The sequence below is a fragment of the Nicrophorus vespilloides genome, unplaced genomic scaffold (genome assembly GCF_001412225.1).
Source record: "Nicrophorus vespilloides isolate i.1.1-1 unplaced genomic scaffold, Nicve_v1.0, whole genome shotgun sequence".
NCBI lineage: Eukaryota > Metazoa > Arthropoda > Insecta > Coleoptera > Silphidae > Nicrophorus > Nicrophorus vespilloides.
In genome coordinates this window covers 1,000,539-1,019,732 of record NW_017100099.1, presented here as the reverse complement: position 1 = coordinate 1,019,732, position 19,194 = coordinate 1,000,539, and the positions used below count along the sequence as shown (strand labels likewise).

General features: G+C 27.7%; 2 protein-coding genes across 2 annotated transcripts; both read right to left on the bottom strand.

Annotated features, from left to right (window-relative positions):
• Window positions 1–232: 232 nt before the first annotated feature.
• Window positions 233–2,099, bottom strand: LOC108567918. Its single transcript, XM_017928706.1, has 7 exons — window positions 2,084–2,099; window positions 1,827–2,019; window positions 1,641–1,772; window positions 1,451–1,588; window positions 726–742; window positions 505–540; window positions 233–440 (listed from the first exon to the last, which is right to left on the bottom strand). The coding sequence occupies exons 1-7, from the start codon at window positions 2,097–2,099 to the stop codon at window positions 256–258; spliced, it is 717 nt and encodes a 238-aa protein (XP_017784195.1). The 3' UTR covers window positions 233–255.
• A 10,595-nt stretch (window positions 2,100–12,694) lies between these two features.
• Window positions 12,695–13,482, bottom strand: LOC108567895. Its single transcript, XM_017928612.1, has 5 exons — window positions 13,470–13,482; window positions 13,230–13,416; window positions 13,035–13,175; window positions 12,847–12,981; window positions 12,695–12,777 (listed from the first exon to the last, which is right to left on the bottom strand). Exons 1-5 carry the CDS (start codon window positions 13,480–13,482, stop codon window positions 12,720–12,722), a joined length of 534 nt encoding a protein of 177 aa, XP_017784101.1. The 3' UTR covers window positions 12,695–12,719.
• Between the last annotated feature and the right edge of the window lie 5,712 nt (window positions 13,483–19,194).

Below are 19,194 nucleotides of genomic sequence, written 5' to 3'. Positions count from 1 at the left end.
AAAGTGATAGCTAGGAAATAATCAAATACTATTAGTAATTGGGTTGCAGTATAACCAAAAATAAATAGGTTTAGAAACGCTGTTCTTCAAACCATATTATTACTATAGGTATTTATTTCAGTTTTACAAATTTAATCTTCTTAAATATACATATGTAAAGTGAAGAAACAAATCTTTAAAATTGTTATTTTATTAAAAATCAACATCAAATTTCAATGTATATATATGGGGAAATATCTTATAAACTTTATGCAATTACGGTTGTCTGCACACGCTGAAATCTCGCTTGCATGTATTATCCGAAAATATCTGACTGCAGTGCATCATCTCCTGCTCATACCAACACCACTTCTTCTTACATCTGAAGTAGTAGTCTGCCCCTACTGGTCCTGACCTGCAAGGCATCCTTCCGCTCAATCCATCGTTACAATCCGGTAGTACTATAACAATAAAAGTAATGTTGATTGATTCACGAATATATATGATTCATTGAGGGAAACTTACCGAATGTTGTATTTGTTTCCGGAACAGTAATACCACCTAAATATATAAAACAAAACATTGCAGCTAATTAGTTTTTATATTAATTCAAAATTATTGTATACGTATCAAATACAAAAGGAATTTGACTACTACAGTTTTGTACGCACAATGTGTGAGATAAATATAGAAATATTAAGGAAAAAATGTTATACTTAATTTAATTATGAACTTACGTATATTACCTGTATTTTCGATGCATCTATAAGAAAAGAAAAATACAATTAGTATTTTAGTAAATATAAGAAAAATACGACAGAAAGACATTAAAATAAAGTAGTGAATAATTTAACAAATATTTCGTAGAATTTAATAAAAAAGAACAATTTTTGGAATAAAATAATGTTATTCGATTTACTTCATATCAGTATATCTACTACTAATTGATTTGTCATACTTTGTTCACCTATATTTATGCATGTAACACGATTTTTTATGCAAAAAAATATGTTTTTAGATTTACAATTATTAATTGTAATTTAATTTAAGAAAATTGTATCAATGTATTGTAAAAAAGAACCGTTGAAAGATTTAAAGTTCTTAAAATTAGGCAAAATTATTCAAGATTTTTTAATACATTTTAATCAATATGATTCAATTTAGCACAAAGTTTGTTCCTCAATATTTAAATAATATCTTAAAAAAAGTATAAGTCAGCTGTGAAAGTTACTAACTTATCATTTATTAATTATGAGTGAGAGTCAACTAAACAAACTCTAAAACAAATATTTTATCTTAATAATATGCAAGAAATTCTACGATATTTCAAAATAATGCTGAGTCTTACAACAAAAAATCAAGTTATATTCTAGTTTTTTTAGATAATTTAGCACATAAATTAGAAAATAATGTTTCCAAAAGTTAAAAGTAACTATTTGGACTTTATAAAAATATATTAAATTATACTTACGGCGAACAAGGTTGTTTGTTATTCTTATTGCAAATACTGCCCGTTTTGCAATTCATTTCCATTTGTCCAATGATGACAACAGATGGTTTATTTGGAACACACTTGTAAATAGGTTCTTGGCACTTTGACTCTACACAACTATTGAATTAATTAATTTTTGTTTAACGATACAATAAATACGAATACTTACGGATCACAGTTGCCCGGTTCTGGTTTTTTGTTACAAATTTTATATTTAGGACACTCATATGTCTTATTTAGAATTTCCACGTGACTCTCGTCATTTGAAGTACAACTGAATTGTTCATTACAACCCATGCATCTATAAAAATCAATATAAACATCGCAAAATTTGTAATTACATATTTAAACTTACGGAGAGCATGGATAAAAGTTATTGATGTTACACAGTTCATCATTCATACAATTCAATTTGTGAGTTCCAATCGTTACGTAAGTAAGATCGTTCTTGTTGCATTTGAAGATTGGCGCATCTGGGCAATCGTTGTTGGCAACTTGACTGTCAATCACTATTACCATCCCATATAGGACTAAGCCCACAACAATATCTGTAAATGTATATAAATAAATATGTAAGAAATATATTATAATCTTGGTAAAGTGATGTCTTACTTTTGAACTGAATCATGGTGAATCCTGACTGACAGAACATGAAAACATGTAGATCCTTAAATAGTCATTTTCTTGTGTAAAAGAAAAATTGCATTATTTATTAATGCAGCATAATCTAACCTCAGTAAAAATTATTAAATATTTACATATAAAGTTATCAGTGTCGCCGTCACAGTATTTACACAGAACTTAATACTATTTGAACACTTGTTTATAAAATACATATAAAACATTGATTAATATACTAATTTCAGGAAGTTTCAAAATATTAATGAAGAAATTTATTGCAACAATAAAAAAAAACAAAATTAAATATGTTTATACAATAATAATAAAACAAAAAGATAAATGCTAAATAATATATGATTTACATATATAAGAAGTAAAATAAATTGATTTGTTTTAATGAAGGTCGCATAATCAATTATTTAGATAATTAGATTTTAATACGTAAAATTATAACAATAAAATAGAAAAAAATTAAAACAAATGAAAAAATAATATCAGTTATTATTCATATTTATTGTTATAAAAAAAGCTTCAATTCATATCAAATTGGAAATAATGCAAAATACAGCAAGCTTTAGTTATTTTCTTGTTTAACTTATCAATATTGCTTTGTATACTTGCGTTTATTAAAATTTTATATTTGAAATTATAAATAAATATAACGTTAAGAATGTAACTTTGACTGTTCTTTGAAGGATTCACACTATCTAACAGCAATTATAGTAATCATATGTTAATAAAGTAGACAAATGAACCTTGCGTATATTTATTATCTTTTTTCTAGAACTTCATGATTATTGTAATAATGTTCATAGCTCAGAGCAAATATTTTATTTGAATTAATTAAAAACTTAATAGTAATGCTTATTAAATTAACTGATATTTATGTATATACAATAATAAAAAATGACATTTCATCATTGTAATATAATTGTTAAGATTAAAACTAAGTAAATAAATGTATAAATAAATGACTTATATTGGGTCGGTAAGAAAGTTTTCTAGTGTGAAATAAAACTCTTTTTTATATAGAAAGAATAAACTATAATCAATTATATATTTTCTATTTTGTCCGATGACATTTCATCATCTTTCTGGCAACTTAATGATTCCACGCTCAGAGAACTTCTGGTCCTTATCAGCAAAAACCTGTACGAACTGCGATTTCAGGATATCATTTTTAGTTCTACCATTCAAAGAGTTTCGCAAACTTCAAAATAAATGGTAATCTGATGTTGCAATGTCAGGGCTATATGCGAGATGCGACATTACTTTCCAACCAAGCTTCAATCATTTTTGATAAGATACCAAACGTGGGCAGGGATTTTGGTAAAATTGGTTAATTTTTTTCTTTGATTGCTTCAGTTTCATTATGAATTGTAAGAAAAATGACTCGCTTAATGAGCGACGCATAACGAGTCCCGCAGACTCGAAGAGAAGTCCCGCATTGCGCACCAGCTACATCATTTTTAAAACTTTTGTACACATATTATGTGTATTTTTTCCTACGTTTGACTATACGAGTAAAAATCCGGAAATTTTCGAATGGATTAAACTCATTAAGCAAGGTTCCAATGTATGTCAAAATGTTCGTTTTTGCAGTTATGTTAAAATTGACCCTAAACTAACAGCTGCAAACAAAATTAAACGCCATTGGCTTCTAAAGGAAGCTAAAAGTGACATATTTCAAATGACAAATAGAAAAAATTCATTACAGTGACAACTAAACTAAACTAACATAATGATATACATTTGTGAAAACCGAAATTATTTTTTCTTGCCCGGCGCATCCACAAAATAGATTAAAATTGTAATGTAATATTAGTTATACATTTCAATCTTTATTGTATTATTTTTTAAATTCTATTTTTGTATTATAATGTATGCAAAATACAAATTAATGTATAAGACAGATTAACTTAATCCATGCATCTATTTAATATATAATGGATAAATAAAAAATAAATAAATTAATAAAATTTTATAATATATTAATATTAACTGTATTATTATATTATAATCAAGATAAACATTTTTTGGTATAAAGTGTATCTTGATAAGAAACTACCGAAATGTGGTTACTTTAGTGCAAATAAACAATTTTAGTAGAAAGTTTCCATTCTACGTAAATAGGGATATCATGTTCGAAACAAACTACATAATTTAAAATGTTTTTTTGATGAAAAATAAATAAGGATTTAATACATAAGTAACACACGTTAATGTATGATAATTTATTTATGTACATATTTCACTTAACTTTATTTACATTAAAAACTGTGCAATGGAATATGCTGAGACAAATACTAAGGAATAATTTATTAATATATTTATTTACTTTAAAGTTAATTGTTACCATGAAATATATAACTTAAATTGTTATTTTATTATAAATCAACAAAAAAAAATACATTAAATATAATTGGGAAATATCTAAACCCAAAAGGTCAAAGAACCTAAGTGGTTATTGTAATGACAGCGAGGAAGTGAAAATTGCTATTGAATGTGATTGCACGAATGCTAACTTAGAGTTATGTCAGAATAAGATATCCGATAGGGACGAAAGCAACCATCTCAAAGAGTCATTTCCAGAAGAACATTACGTGTTAGTGAATCCAATTGGTTATTGTAATTAAAGCAAGGTAGTGAAACTCCAGTTGATGCCATTAACAAAAGATGAGAAGAGATTCAGAAGTGATCAGATTGATTCAGATTGTTATTAAGTTTAAAATTAATTAGTACAAAGTAATTTATAACTTAAATTGTTATTTTATTATACATTTACATAAAATTACACTGAATATAATTGGAAAATATCTAAACATTTTCACAATGGCAAAACTTCAAATTTGTAACCCCACCTCAAAATATAATATAATATGCGGATCCCTAACATTTTTTTTATGAAAATTGTAAAAATAAAATGTATATTAAAATTCTTCCTCTTGGATTTTAAATCTTGTTGAATATATTTATTTGAAGAACTCAGGACAATTTAATATTGAGTTGAAAAAAAGTATAATTTTAAGTTAAAGAACATAATTTTTTGGCGCATTGTAGTTTGAACACTGCATTATATAATATTACTAATTAAGGTTTAATACAAATGTTAAAATCTCTAAGACATAAATTATCCGAAAGCTGTTGACTGCAATGCATCATCTCCTGCTCATACCAACACCACCTTTTCTTACATCTGAAGTAATAATCAGATCCTGCTGGTCCTGGTCTGCACGGCATCCTTCTACTCAATCCATCATTGCAATCGGGAACCACTATAAAATTTAAATTAAAGTTGATTCACAAAGCAATGAAGAAAACTTACCAAATGTTGTATATGTTTCCGGAACAGTTTTATCTTCTAGAAGTACTAAAAACATTGCAATTTACTTTATTAATATTTATAATAATAATAATAACTAAAATAATATAGTATTTATAAAAATATAAAAGTTCTATTGACTACAACAGTTTATCCGTTCAATATAAACAGACTTAGAGAAATATCATGAATGAAATATTCTATTTAATTTATTGAGATACTTACGTAAACTTCTAATATTCTCGATACATCTGTAAAAACAGAAAAATACATTTTTTTTTTCTAAATATTATAGATATAATTAATACATACATCGAATTTGATAAAGATTAAGAAAAATGCGTAAAAAATATTACTAAGCACTATTTATGATAATAATACTTACTTCATATAAATGTACATGAAGTAAGATCAAATTATACCAATGTTTTTTTTTTGAGATTTTACTAGAAAATTCTCTGTTGAATAAATCAGTATAGAATAATTTGAAAATAATCAAAACCAAATCTGTCTTATTCCTCGCCATCAAATTCGTCTTACAACTTAAGCTCTCTAGTACCTAAGTCCCACAATATTTTTAGGGCTTACAAGATTTTTTGTGACTTACGAATAAATATTAGATTCGTGGTAGGATTCAAAGATACATAATTTGTTAAGTGAGTAGGTTTAGTACTCACGACAACCTGTTAAATATCGTTAAAATATTTATGACATAAATTGGAAAATATTCTCAAAATCCAATAATTGCATACAAATGTTAAAAATGTTAGTAACAACACTGTATACATCAGGGTTGGTGAACCGGTGTAAATTACCCAAAAATGAAGATATAAATGAATATAATTTTGGATATTGAGTAAAAAAGTTCCCCAAACATGTACTACTTTATACTTACGGTGAACAAGGTTGTTTGTTATTTTTATTGCAAATACTGCCCCTTTTGCAACTCAATTGCATCTGTCCAATAATAACAGTAGATGGATTATTTGGAAGACACTGGTAGTAAGCTGGCTCGCATTTTGCCTCGACACAACTGTTGACAGAATTAATTAAATTTAGATTAACGATTCGTTAAATACAAAAACTTACGGATCGCAGTTCCCAGGCGTTGGATTATTGTTGCAAATATGATATTTAGGACACTCATATGTATTATTTTGCATTATAACATGATTTTCGTTTATGGTACATTGATGTTGGTCAACACATTTAATGCATCTATAAAATCAATATAAACATCTCAAAATATGCATTTGCGTATGTAAACTTACGGAGTGCAAGGGTGGAAGTTGTTTATGTTACATATTTCATCATTTAGACACTTCAATGTAATACCACCAAGCGTTACGAAAGTTAGATTGTTTCTGTCACATTTGAAGTTTGGCGTACTTGGGCATTGTTGAACGACATTTTGGCTGTCAATCACTATTATCAAGCTGTATAAGACTAAGCCTACAACTATATCTGTAAACGTATAAGTTTATAAGAATTTAGAAGTTTCTAAAAGAAAATGTATGAAAATTGTATTAGAGCAATTCCTTACTTTTTAACTGAAACATGATGACTCCTGACTGAGTATTAGAGAGCAACATTAAATACTCATTTTCTTGTAAAGAAAAATTGCAATATTTACTTGTACTTATATAAATAACCTCGTTGATAATTTATTAAGTATAAATGTTAATATGCAAGATTATCAGTATGACCATGATAATATTTACACGACATAAGACTAGTTGAAAACTTGCTTATATAATAAATTTTGACTAATATCTAAAAATACTTATTGGATGAAATTAGTAAATATTGTTTACTTAAAATTTAAGTACAAATGTACACAATAAGTATTTGTTTGTTAGAAAGTTCGTGTTGATTTCTCACGAAAATTAAAAATCAAGACATTTATTTATCGATCTATACATTTACGTCCTTTTTAAAACATTTCTTCATTTTTTACGCAACTTAAAAATTTCATCTTCCCAGAATTTATAAGGTTTTTCATAAAATAAAAAATCTAGTTGTTTTTTTTATGTCGACTAAAAATGAAAAGTTCTTGCTTTTAATGGATTTTGAAAAAAAAAAACGAATAAATTAAAAACAGAATGTGCAATCTCTGGTCAATACTGGGTGGAGTAATACAACTTAGTCTAAAAATTATTCTGTGGTAGTAAAAGAGACATAAGGGCTAGTACTGTTGTTATTTTTGTCCATAACTAAGCTTATAATATTCATTTAACTCTTTGAGGGGTGGTGGTACACTCAATGTACCATCTTTTGGTACTGGACATGTTCAAAAGATAGGGCATTATTATAATTTTGAAGAAAATGTAGAGGAAAGAGGAATTACCAATTAATAACGAAGTTGTCTGATTCAGTTCTCTAAAAATTTGTTGAAATCAACAGCTCTTTTTCTTTGCACAGTTCTTTTACCAAAATTTTTCTTAGTTATTACTTTAGTGGCATTTTTGTCTTTCCAGTAATAGAAAAGTATCAAAGTCTCAAATACACTTTTTTATTCCATCTTCAAGAGTGTACTAAACTGACACATATCATTTGATCCCAACCTAACTTTTGTCTAAAGATGGTTGAAATGTAACATTTCAGGGTTTGTTCATAAGTTAATTGTTTTTTTTTTAACTATTCTAATATATTTATGCACATATCCGATGTTTATTCAGTTAACGAAGTTGTCTGATTCACTTCTCTAAAAATTTGTTGAAATTAACAGCTCATTTTATTTCGCACAGTTCTTTTACCAAAATTTTCGTAGTTATTACTTTAGTTGCATTTTTGTCTTTCTAGTAACAGAAAAGTATCAAAGTCACAAATACACTTATTTTTATTCCATCTTCAAGAGTGTACTAAACTGACACATATTATTTGATCCCAACCAAACTTTTTACTGAAGATGATTGAAATGTTACATTTCAGAATTTGTACTTAAGTTAATTGTTTTTCTTTAACTATTCTAATATATTTAGGCACAAACTTAAAATTAACTATTTTAACTATTTTCTAATTGTAATAATTCAAGACATAAATCATGTAGAAACTCGTCAAATTCATTAATCGATAAATTTTGCTTATTTTTATAAACTTAAATAAAAAAAATCAGTAAAAAATTAAATATTTTCTTTATTAATTTCTAATTTTATCTAAATATAAGCTACAAATAATTGAACAATTAAAGATACAATCACATTTTATATGTTACAAATGTTCCCTCGTTTCCGTTTTGATCGATGCATCTGCAAGTAGAAATATAATTTAATTTATATATTATCTATATTCATTATTTAATAAAAGATAACTTACGCTTTGCAAGGTGCTTTATTATCTTTGTTGCAGAAGAATCCCTTGGCACACTGGAAATACATATTCTTGCAAATTACAACATCCGAACTATAGCATTTCCAGTCTGCTGGTTCACGGCATACTCTATCGACACATCTAATAAATACAATTTATTAGGTGTTGTTAATTGATTTTGATTTTAACTTACGGGTCGCAGGGTTGTTTAAAATCAACATTGCAAACTTTGTTCTTTCCACATTCGAAACTACCAACCTCAGTGTGAAATATAGTCGAATTATCCCCACAGGTAAATTTTCCATCACAATTTGTTGAATACTCAACACATCTAAAAATAAAATTCAAATTAAAATCAAAATTTTATTAATTTCCTCAGAACTAACGCATCGCAAGATGTGTGCATGTTATTGCATTTCTGGTTTTCCGGACATCTAACTTCCATATCATTGAAGTCAGTTAATAATACAACTTGTGGATCATGTTTAACACATTTGTATCTTGGATTATCACAACCTATAGTTTCTGCTGATCTACAATATTGCAAACAGCAAACAAATAATACAAGATCTGAAAGAGAAACAATGTATTAATTTGACTTTAAATCGAACATTTTTAACTTACATTTCAAAGCCATTTTGTCATATGTTGAACGAATGCTACAAATTTCATTTGTTCTGCTATTATAGGTCTTTTATACAAGAAAATATATTTGCCTACTAGTTTTAAGCTTACTAAATTTATGGGTTGGGAAAAAAACATAAATGCGTGTTAGATGATAATCCGATTTTATTAACTGCAATTTACCTCCTTAAATAAATATTTTCAACATAATAAGTTAATAACATATTTATATGCTTGTGTATTACTAAAATAGTTGTTATTCAACACTGTTATTTCAACACTTCTTCATATTTCCTAAATAAATTTATTATTATCTCTTAAAATTTACTCAATAAAATAAAATTACATATGTATTTTGCGTAGAAGTCTTTCCATTTAAATTCTATTAGAACAAATAAAACTTGCTTGAAAATCTCGAAAAAATCGGTAGCAACAGTTAAGTTCAAAAAATGAGGTACCAGCAACCATAAAAATATATAAACTGAATTGAGTAAGACTACAATTCAAGAAGATATTTTAATAAATAAAACTTCATACATATTGTATTATCTGAAAAAGTTAAAAAAAATGCGTACGAGAATTGTAACTGTATTATATTCATCTCTAAATAAGAATTTAGACTAATTTGAGGAAAAATTTCTGCTTCTTAGACAGACAATATCTTACAATTGGCTCTTTGCTCTAAAAAAGTTGCAAACCTTTGATAATAATATAATGTTAGTTCTCTATAAAAATATCATAATTACGAGAGTAGTCCCAGAAGTACCCGACCTAACAAAGAAAACAAAAAATGGAAATAAATATCTCAACATAGTCTTCTTTTAGTTCGATCTCAGCAATGTTCAACAGCTTCGGTACCCTGTTTATAAGAAAAACCGTCAAGCTCTACAAATTGGCAAATCACCACCAAGCTATTTTTTTAAGTTTGGACTAGCGTGGGCTAGCTCTGGCGAATAAGGTGCGTGAGAAAGCAATTCGAACTTTAATTCATTTGTTTTGGCCGTTGTGATAACGTATGTGTGAACTGGTGCATTGTCTTGATTCTGACCAAACGAGACACCCATCTTACACAACATCCTCATCTCTAAATTGTCAGCCAATATGCGATGCACAGCACTTTTTGAAATTCCTACCATGTCTGCTAGCTCGCGCACATTCAGAGGTTGGTCATCCAATAATATTTTGTGAATTTTCTTCACCTATTCTGGCGTGGTCACCTTATCTGTTCGACCACTGCGATGTTTGTCTTGGCAGCTCGTACGACCTCATTTAAACTCAGTCACCCAATATTTTTTATTGTAAACAAAGAACCAAACTCCCCAAGAGTAAAATCTAGTTTGCCATGATATTGGTTCGACTAAGATCTTTTAAATGAAAGTATTGTATCGCATAATGATGACCATTTTTTTCCATGTTACAAATTCACTAAGAGCGTTCACTATTGATGACTGTCAAATAAATACTAAACAACGTAGCATCTTCAAACTTAAATTTTAAAAACTTTATGATCATAGTAGTTATTTTAAACCGCCATTTATATGTGAAGTCGGGTACTACCAGTAAAGCTTCTAGTTTGTGTTTAAAAAGTGAGTGAGTGCAGACAATCTGAATCTAGAATCTAAACCAGGGAGTTGTGTCCTACTACTAAGGGTACACACCATCGAGGACAATGACAGATTGAAACATATCATTCACAAACATATTCCATCGAGGATATCCTTCTTAAAGAAATTCCATGGAGAGCAATGATCGATAAGAACATTGAATTTATGACAAAGAAGGGTTGAATTCCAATATTTTTTCATAGATACATAGATGATGATTTGCTTAACAAGAATTCAATTTTAAGGCAGTTCGCCAACATCTGTTTAATTAATTAGTTTATAATATTTTATATTATATAAGTATGTATATTTTTCGATGTTATAATTTTTCTTCCGTAATTTCAGTCTCGACATTTTCAACCTGTTGCATGTAATTAAGATTTTTAGAAAAATAATCTCTCTAAGGTAATAATAATACTGGAATTTAATTGCTGATGTTTATCATTATCATCACCTGCAATAAAGTTCTAATGAATTCTAAACGTTTCTAAATTCCAATCTTTTCGTGTGCATTATACCGCCGAATTTACAATTTCAATAAACCAGTTTTTCTTTTTATTAGAATGCTATGCGCCTGTAGGCGTTTGTCCATATGGTACTGTCCATATGGTACCAAAACATTAACATTTTTTACTTCTAAAACATATTAAGTTTTGCATATATTTGAAAATTAATGTCTTGTTTATTTAAATTATCATATAATTAATGAAAAAGTAATTTCAATTCTAAGCTGCAAAAATCTTTTTCAAAAACAAGGAAAATACATAAAATATTATACAAATAATATGGACAATTATTGCAATAAACAAAATAAATATATAAAAATACATAAGAAAAATATAATCTGTACTAAATGTTCCATGTAATGGGAGTTTATGACGTAAGTTAAAGGTAGAGAGGAAGGAAAATAAGATACATTATCTCGGTGTATATCTCACGTACCTGATTACAAGTTTGTTTTGAAATAGCAAAAATTTGTTCGAGAACCAAATTATTGTTCGCAACTCGATTTTTTTTATTAAATTTTTATTGTGGAACTGATTTTTTTAAGTTCCAAGGCGTCGATGAAGTGAATTTCCGTTGTATATAAATTAAATAAGTAGGATTTTGAGTATATCATTTTATATAAAAAGAAACAAAAATACATAAAAACTTAAAAATTATATAAACCAAACGCAACATATGAATAATATATAAATACACAACTTAATTGACTTTGACTAATCTAAATATTCCATGTAAGGAAAGTTTATGACGTAAGTAAAAGTTGGGATTTCTTAGTAAATAATAAATTTGTTCGGAAACCGAAATTTTGTAGTATTCTAGAAATTAATTGTTTAGAAAGGCGTCCCAGAACCGAAATTCTAATGTAAATAAAATAAGTATTTTTTGAGTATAAAATATTATTAAAAAAAAAACATAAGATTTATTGTGAAGGTGAAAAAACGTATACAATTTGCAAATATTTGTTAAATATTCATTTTGTTACTATTAAAATTGGACAAAAAATACCGGTATTTTCAGTAATTCTCAAATAATTTAATATATGTATAATTAACCGGTTTCACTTAAAATATTTACCGGTAGAGGAAAATCTCGGGAATTTTGTATGATCTAATTAGAACTAAATCTTCTATTTACATTAATCTAAATAATGACATTTTTTTAAGAAACACAAAAGAATATGTTGGAGTTACTATATTTATTTAATTATGTTTGTACTTAATACATTTCCAACAATATCGATACATCTTTCAAGATAAGTATTTTATTTATAAAATGACAACCTTCTGGCATAATGACGTTCTCTATAAGAACTGATACATCTGAAATTACAAAAAAAAAATAACGAAATTTATTTATTTTCTTTTAAAAACAACCACACAAAAACTTACGGTGTACACGGATATTTATCCAATTTATTGCAGAACGTTCCCTCGGGACACTTATGAAAAGAATCGTTCATAATAAATAAGTTTTCTTTGATGCACGTCCACGGATATTTAGGCTTACATGTTTTTTTCACACAACTGAAACATATTTTATTAGATATTATTGCAAATTACCACAAACTGTAACTTACGGTTCGCAGTGATGTTCGTATTTCGCATTACAAATATAACCGTTTTCACACTTAAATTCGCCAGAGTCGGTATAAAATTTGCTTAAATCATTTTCGTTACAAAAGAACGCATTTTCACATTTCGGAGGTATATCGATGCAACTGAAAATTTTAAATTAAATAAAAATAAGTTAAATATTATTTAAGGTAACTCACGGATCGCAAGGCAATAAATATTCGGAATTGCATTGTTTTCCAGCTTCGCATCTAATCACAGATCCATTCAGATTCACAACGTTTTTATCATGTTGATTGCAACTAAATGATGGTTCAATGCAGGTTAAAGCATCCTGCAAATTGTCACCGTTAATTATTTGCAATGTACAAAGTAGTACAATAAATTCTACAAATAATTTAATTAATTAATTACATATTAAAATCAAAAAAAGTGTGTACCTAATGAAATCATCTTTATGAGAATGAACACTAAATATTCAGGGTGTATTTTCTAACTTATATATATATATATTAATAAACACATAATATTATCTAAAAGTATATATTTACTATGTTTGTTTAATATTTATAAATCTTACGGGATTTAGAAATTGCGCATTTCAGTTGAAACTAAAAATGTTTTACAGAAATGCAATGTGTGCACAAGAATATATTGTGAAATATTGTAAAATAACATTTATACATCAACAGCTATAAAATTACATCAATATTTACACATTTAAAATAAGTATGAATACAGTAATTTCTACATTTTAATTAAATTTGAACATTTTTATATTTAATTATCCTTACATACTTACATTTTTTTGTCGAAGAAATTTTTACTAATTTCTTACATAACTGATATAAAAATTGAAGACGAATGCATCCGATTTACATCCAAAAAATTCAGGGGTGTCACAGGAAAGTGTTTTAGGAATTACTATGATTGCAACTTTGTAGAGAATAAATTACTTATATACAAAGTAATATTGAAACAAGTTACTTATTATTCACATTCAATAAATTGTAAATAAAATGATTATAAATTTAAAAAAAACATACATAGTGAAATCACATATCAAAGTATGTGTTTAAAGTTGATAATTTGTGCTTTTTTTTCTCTTTCATTTAAAAATTGAGTTCAGTTTGAGTCGCTGAAGTGATAAGACGTGTGTTCGGTGCTCCGTCTTAGGTTTTTCTAATTAATTTGTTGTAGTCGTTATTTCTGTACAGTTGTGAACAAACAATAGTAAGTGAAAACAATCAGTAATAGTGCTGGTAGGGCCAACCAGAATGGCGGACGAAGGTTCTTCGGACGGCGAAGAGCATGTTCCACCCGAGAAAAAAGGAAGAGACCAAAGAAAAAACAGAGATAAACATTCCATTCAGAGGGCCAAAAAAGCAAACACGCGGCAAAACGTTACAATCCAGGCAAAGCAAGTGAGTGCGGAGAGTTGCAGTACAAGCAGCAGTAGCAACACGGAATTGAACAGAATAGATGCTGAGCTGGTGGAATACAGAGCAAAACGGCTATATGATATGATGTTTCAACTTATGGGACGGATGGACAGTATGTTTGCTCTCATCACTGAAGTTGTCAAGAAGCTAAATGATTAACCAACAACTGAAAATAGCAGCCTGAAACGCCAACGGCTTGACACAGCAATCCAAGAGCTCATATGGTTTATAAAAACCCATAACTTGGATGTCATTTTAGTTATGAAACTCAATTCACCGAAAAAAGCCATGTCATCATCCCAAATTATACGGTTTATGCGACGAATCATCCTGATGGTACTGCACATGCATGAACGGCCCTGATAATAAGAAGCATTAAGCACTACCCATTGCCAAACTTTCAGGAAGAGCACTTGCAGGCAACAAGCGTCGTTATTCCCAAAGTGGTCTATATCGACCCCCAGGGGTCTATGACAACCTGCAAGAGGTCTACGTCAGTGAAAAAAAATTTTGGGGGTCCATGAAATGAAAATGGGGGTCCACGATAGTGGATCTCAACATACACTGATAGTACCTATTTACTTACATTATACTATCTTATAATATAAAGACATATACATTATTTATAAAAGTACCTATGAAGTAAAAAAAAATTATATATATATTTATAAAATTATGTAAGTTGTAGGATGTAACCATTCGCTTTGTGGTTGCAATACATTTTTAACTTGTAAAAACCTACACATAATGATATACCTGTATCATCTTGTTACAAACATACGCGCAGTCTCAGAGCAAAGATCTTAATAATTATAAAGATGTCCCAATATAAATAATAAATTTACAAAAAATCAATATCAAAAAAGTTTGGGAACCTCTGTTGTAGAGGATTGGAGAGATGCAATTACCATATCTTCAATATACTTCCGAAAACCGACACACAACAACAAACTTGAGCAATTTGTCGAGTTCTTCGACATTCTGGGTAGTCGCTTCATTGCTGCTGGAGAAACCTCACACATCTATCCGCCGGTAAACCAACCTACTGGCCAACTGACAAAGCCAAACAACCAGACGTAATTGGATATCGGCATTGTGAAGGGTATCTCCAATAACTACCTTTCCATAGACACGAGTTTGGACCTATCATCCGACCATTCGCCAATACTTGTGACACTGTCTTCGGAGTTTCTGAAACGGGATAGACCACCAACCCTGAGTACGAATAGAACCAACTGTGACCAGTTCAGAGGATACCTTGAGACAGTGTTAAGGGTGGATATTAGGCTGAAGTCGGAGGAAGACTTGAAAAATGCGGTCGAAGATCTCACCCGATCCATGCAAGCAGCTGCAGGGAGCTTTACACCTTCACCATCATTATAAAATTTGTACAAATTGTTTTTTATAAATGTAAATTACTACTTAATTTCTGTCTTTATTTTTAAATTAAGATTTATTATTGATACTTACTTAAATGCATTAAAAACTATAAGATTAAAATAATTCAGAAAAGAATTGTTGCATTGTATAAATCTACTTAGCAAAAATCAATGAATGGAATATAACAACTTAAAAATCTAACTCACATTTTATTATATTTGACTATAGTGTTACGCAAATTAGAGAAATTAATTTCTAATGCTTATTTATTTTATTAGCATTCATTTGTGCAAAAGTGACTTTTTTTATATTTTCGTACAATTGTCAATGGTAATATAAATTTTAATACTTCCTTTGTTCCAAAATAAGTTTTTTTAGTGGATTAATGAAATAATGAAATTTAATGTATCAGTAGTTATTATTTATGTTAAGCATGAAATCCGCTTGAAGTTTGACATTTGTCAAAAAATTTGTTGTAGTGAACTGGTAAAATTTTGTAACAATTGTTAGTTTGATTTTTTATCCGTTGACAATTTTTTTAAGGTAAATTATTACGGTCGTCATTGTAAAAACTACCCAAAAACTCTATAATTTCCGCAATAAATGAAAAATGGCTATTGGCATAAGTGTATATTTTCAAATGTTTTCCATTTCATGTTATAGTTTAGATGTGAAAAGACACGTTATATATCCCTTTGCATATTTAAATCGGACACTTATTTTGGTTTATTACATAATTATAAGAATTATAAGATGTTTATATGAGATGTTCGCTAATTGATCATCGATTTACAAATAAATTTTTTTATAAATGTACTGAAAAGTGTTAATTTTCCGACCATATTTTATTGTACGAACATACAAATATTTATCAAAAGTGTTCTTTATCCTAATCGTACGCAATCGGAACTGTTTGTTAACAGATTATCCCACTATATAGATTATTAATACTTAGATGATAAAAATATTGTCTTCATAGCATAAATTGGAATATGGAACGTCCAGCGTATCCTTCATTGTTGATACATCTGTAAAAAAATATGTACTTTATTACTCATTCTTATAATAATTAAATTTGATTACTTACTCAGTGCAAGGTAATTTATTTTCTGAATTGCAGAAGTAACCAGATGCACATTTGAATACCATATTAAACTTGTAAACTAAAGTATTATCATTTGGATCACATGAAAATTTAGGTTCATCACAGATCTTCGTTATACATCTATAAACAAAAATAACAGTAGTATTTTTCTTGATATCTTTTGAAACTATAAATTATTTATTTATAAAAAAAAATATATCTAAGAACAATCATACATAAATAAATACAAATAAATACATATTTATAAACGATAGAATTTATGAATTGTTAAATAATTACATATTAGAACCTTGAGTTTCCAGTTTGTTTCGTCACTCTGTATTTTTTTAATCACAAAAAATAAATGAAATCATAACTCTTATAGATATGCAACTACATATACAGCTATTTTATTCTAATTAACTGTGGGGGTCGTTAAATCCGAAAGAGGGTAGAAATAGGGCAAAAGAGTAAAAAAACTGATATTTTAAATGTAATATAAATAAAAATCAAATGATCTTTAATCCAAAAACTCCATAGTTATACACAAAATATAATCTTCCTGAAGCATTTACCAAAATTTTGTAAATTTTAGAGTAAAATTATGAAATTCGACGAAAAGATTGACTTTTTTGTAAATATTACTATTATTACTTGTAAATATAAAAAACTTGTGCAGAAATATGTTTGTCAAAAAGACCAATAAATTTAGTTAAAATTATAATAAAATTAAGAATAATTAAATATATAAGATTTTACTTACGGTGAGCATGGTTGCACAAATTCGGAGTTACAAACTTCGTACTCAATGCAGTTAAATATTCCTTTATCGCCAATTTGAACAGAAGTTTCGCTCAAACATTTAAATTGATCATAGCATGTATCTGATTTCTGGATGCACCTGCAAATAAAATAATTGAGGATTTCTTCAAATATCTATATTAAAAATAATTATACGGTTGGCAATCAACCAAGATTGTATTGCATTGATGAGTCTCCTCGCATTTCACTGTTACATTGTACTCTTTCAAAAATACTTCTTGCAGATTGTTTTTGTTGCAGGTAAATGCAGGACTTTCGCATTTACCGGATGCACCGACGATTGTGCATATAACTCCTAACAAAACTGAAAATAAATTAAAAAAATATTGTTAATTAATAAATTGTGCTAAAATAATTTGATTCGTATTAATTACAATAATTATCTAAGAGATTCTTAAATAATTACACGATTTTAAGAATATATCTAAAGAAAATCATATTTTTTGTGTTAAAATCACGAATTGTTAAAATCCCCTATCCAATAAATTTGTAATTAGTTGTATTCTTAAAAGATTTTACAAATTTTTATTAGATTCAATAAAAAATTAAGTTTCATATACGGACATACGTAAGTCTGGAAAATATCAAAGTTGTTATATAATTATATAATTTAGCAAAACAAAATTTACAGACGTATTTTGGAAACAGAGGCAACTTTACATTTAAATACTCATAATTTCTTAAATATAAGACAAAAAATGATGAAATTATTACTTACCTATGAATCCGTTCATTTTTTTGGTAATCACTGCTCAACAATATAATAAAATAATACCAGAATGAGATGAGTTTTAATTTATAAGCGTTAATGAAGGTGAGAGATAAAAATAATGTTACCAATAGAAAAATTACTTTTTTTATCATACGTTTTTATTTGTTTTAGCTGCGATTATTATCAGGAACGTTGGTTGGAAAAATAAAATTTACAACTAATGTTTATAAAACAAATAAATTAAATGTGAGTTGTATAAATCATATAATTATAAATAGATCTTTTATTTTTTTTAATTCAGATAACTAAAAGAATCACGATTCATTAATTATGAAAATAAAAATTCAATTTTATTGTTTACATACAATTTATGTCTAATGTGTAAACTAAATGTGTATGCGTTCATGAATTGGCTAAAATAAAGCAAATTTGATGCTAGGGGGGATAAATATTTGATCTAATATGCTGACTATCTCTTCTAGTGATGAAAGTGATTTCGAACCAGTTCGCAAATTATGCCGAACACTCTCATATAGCGACGATAATTCTAAAGAAAAAAATGTAAAGAAAGATTAACTTTCATAAAAAAATTCTGTATTTTTTTTTGTAAAATTTTTCCGTATAAATTTAGAAGGAATATGTTAAGATTATATTTTTCTGAAATTTAATAAATTTGTCTATGATTGTTAACGTTTTTATAAAATTATGAATAAACAATTCAGAAA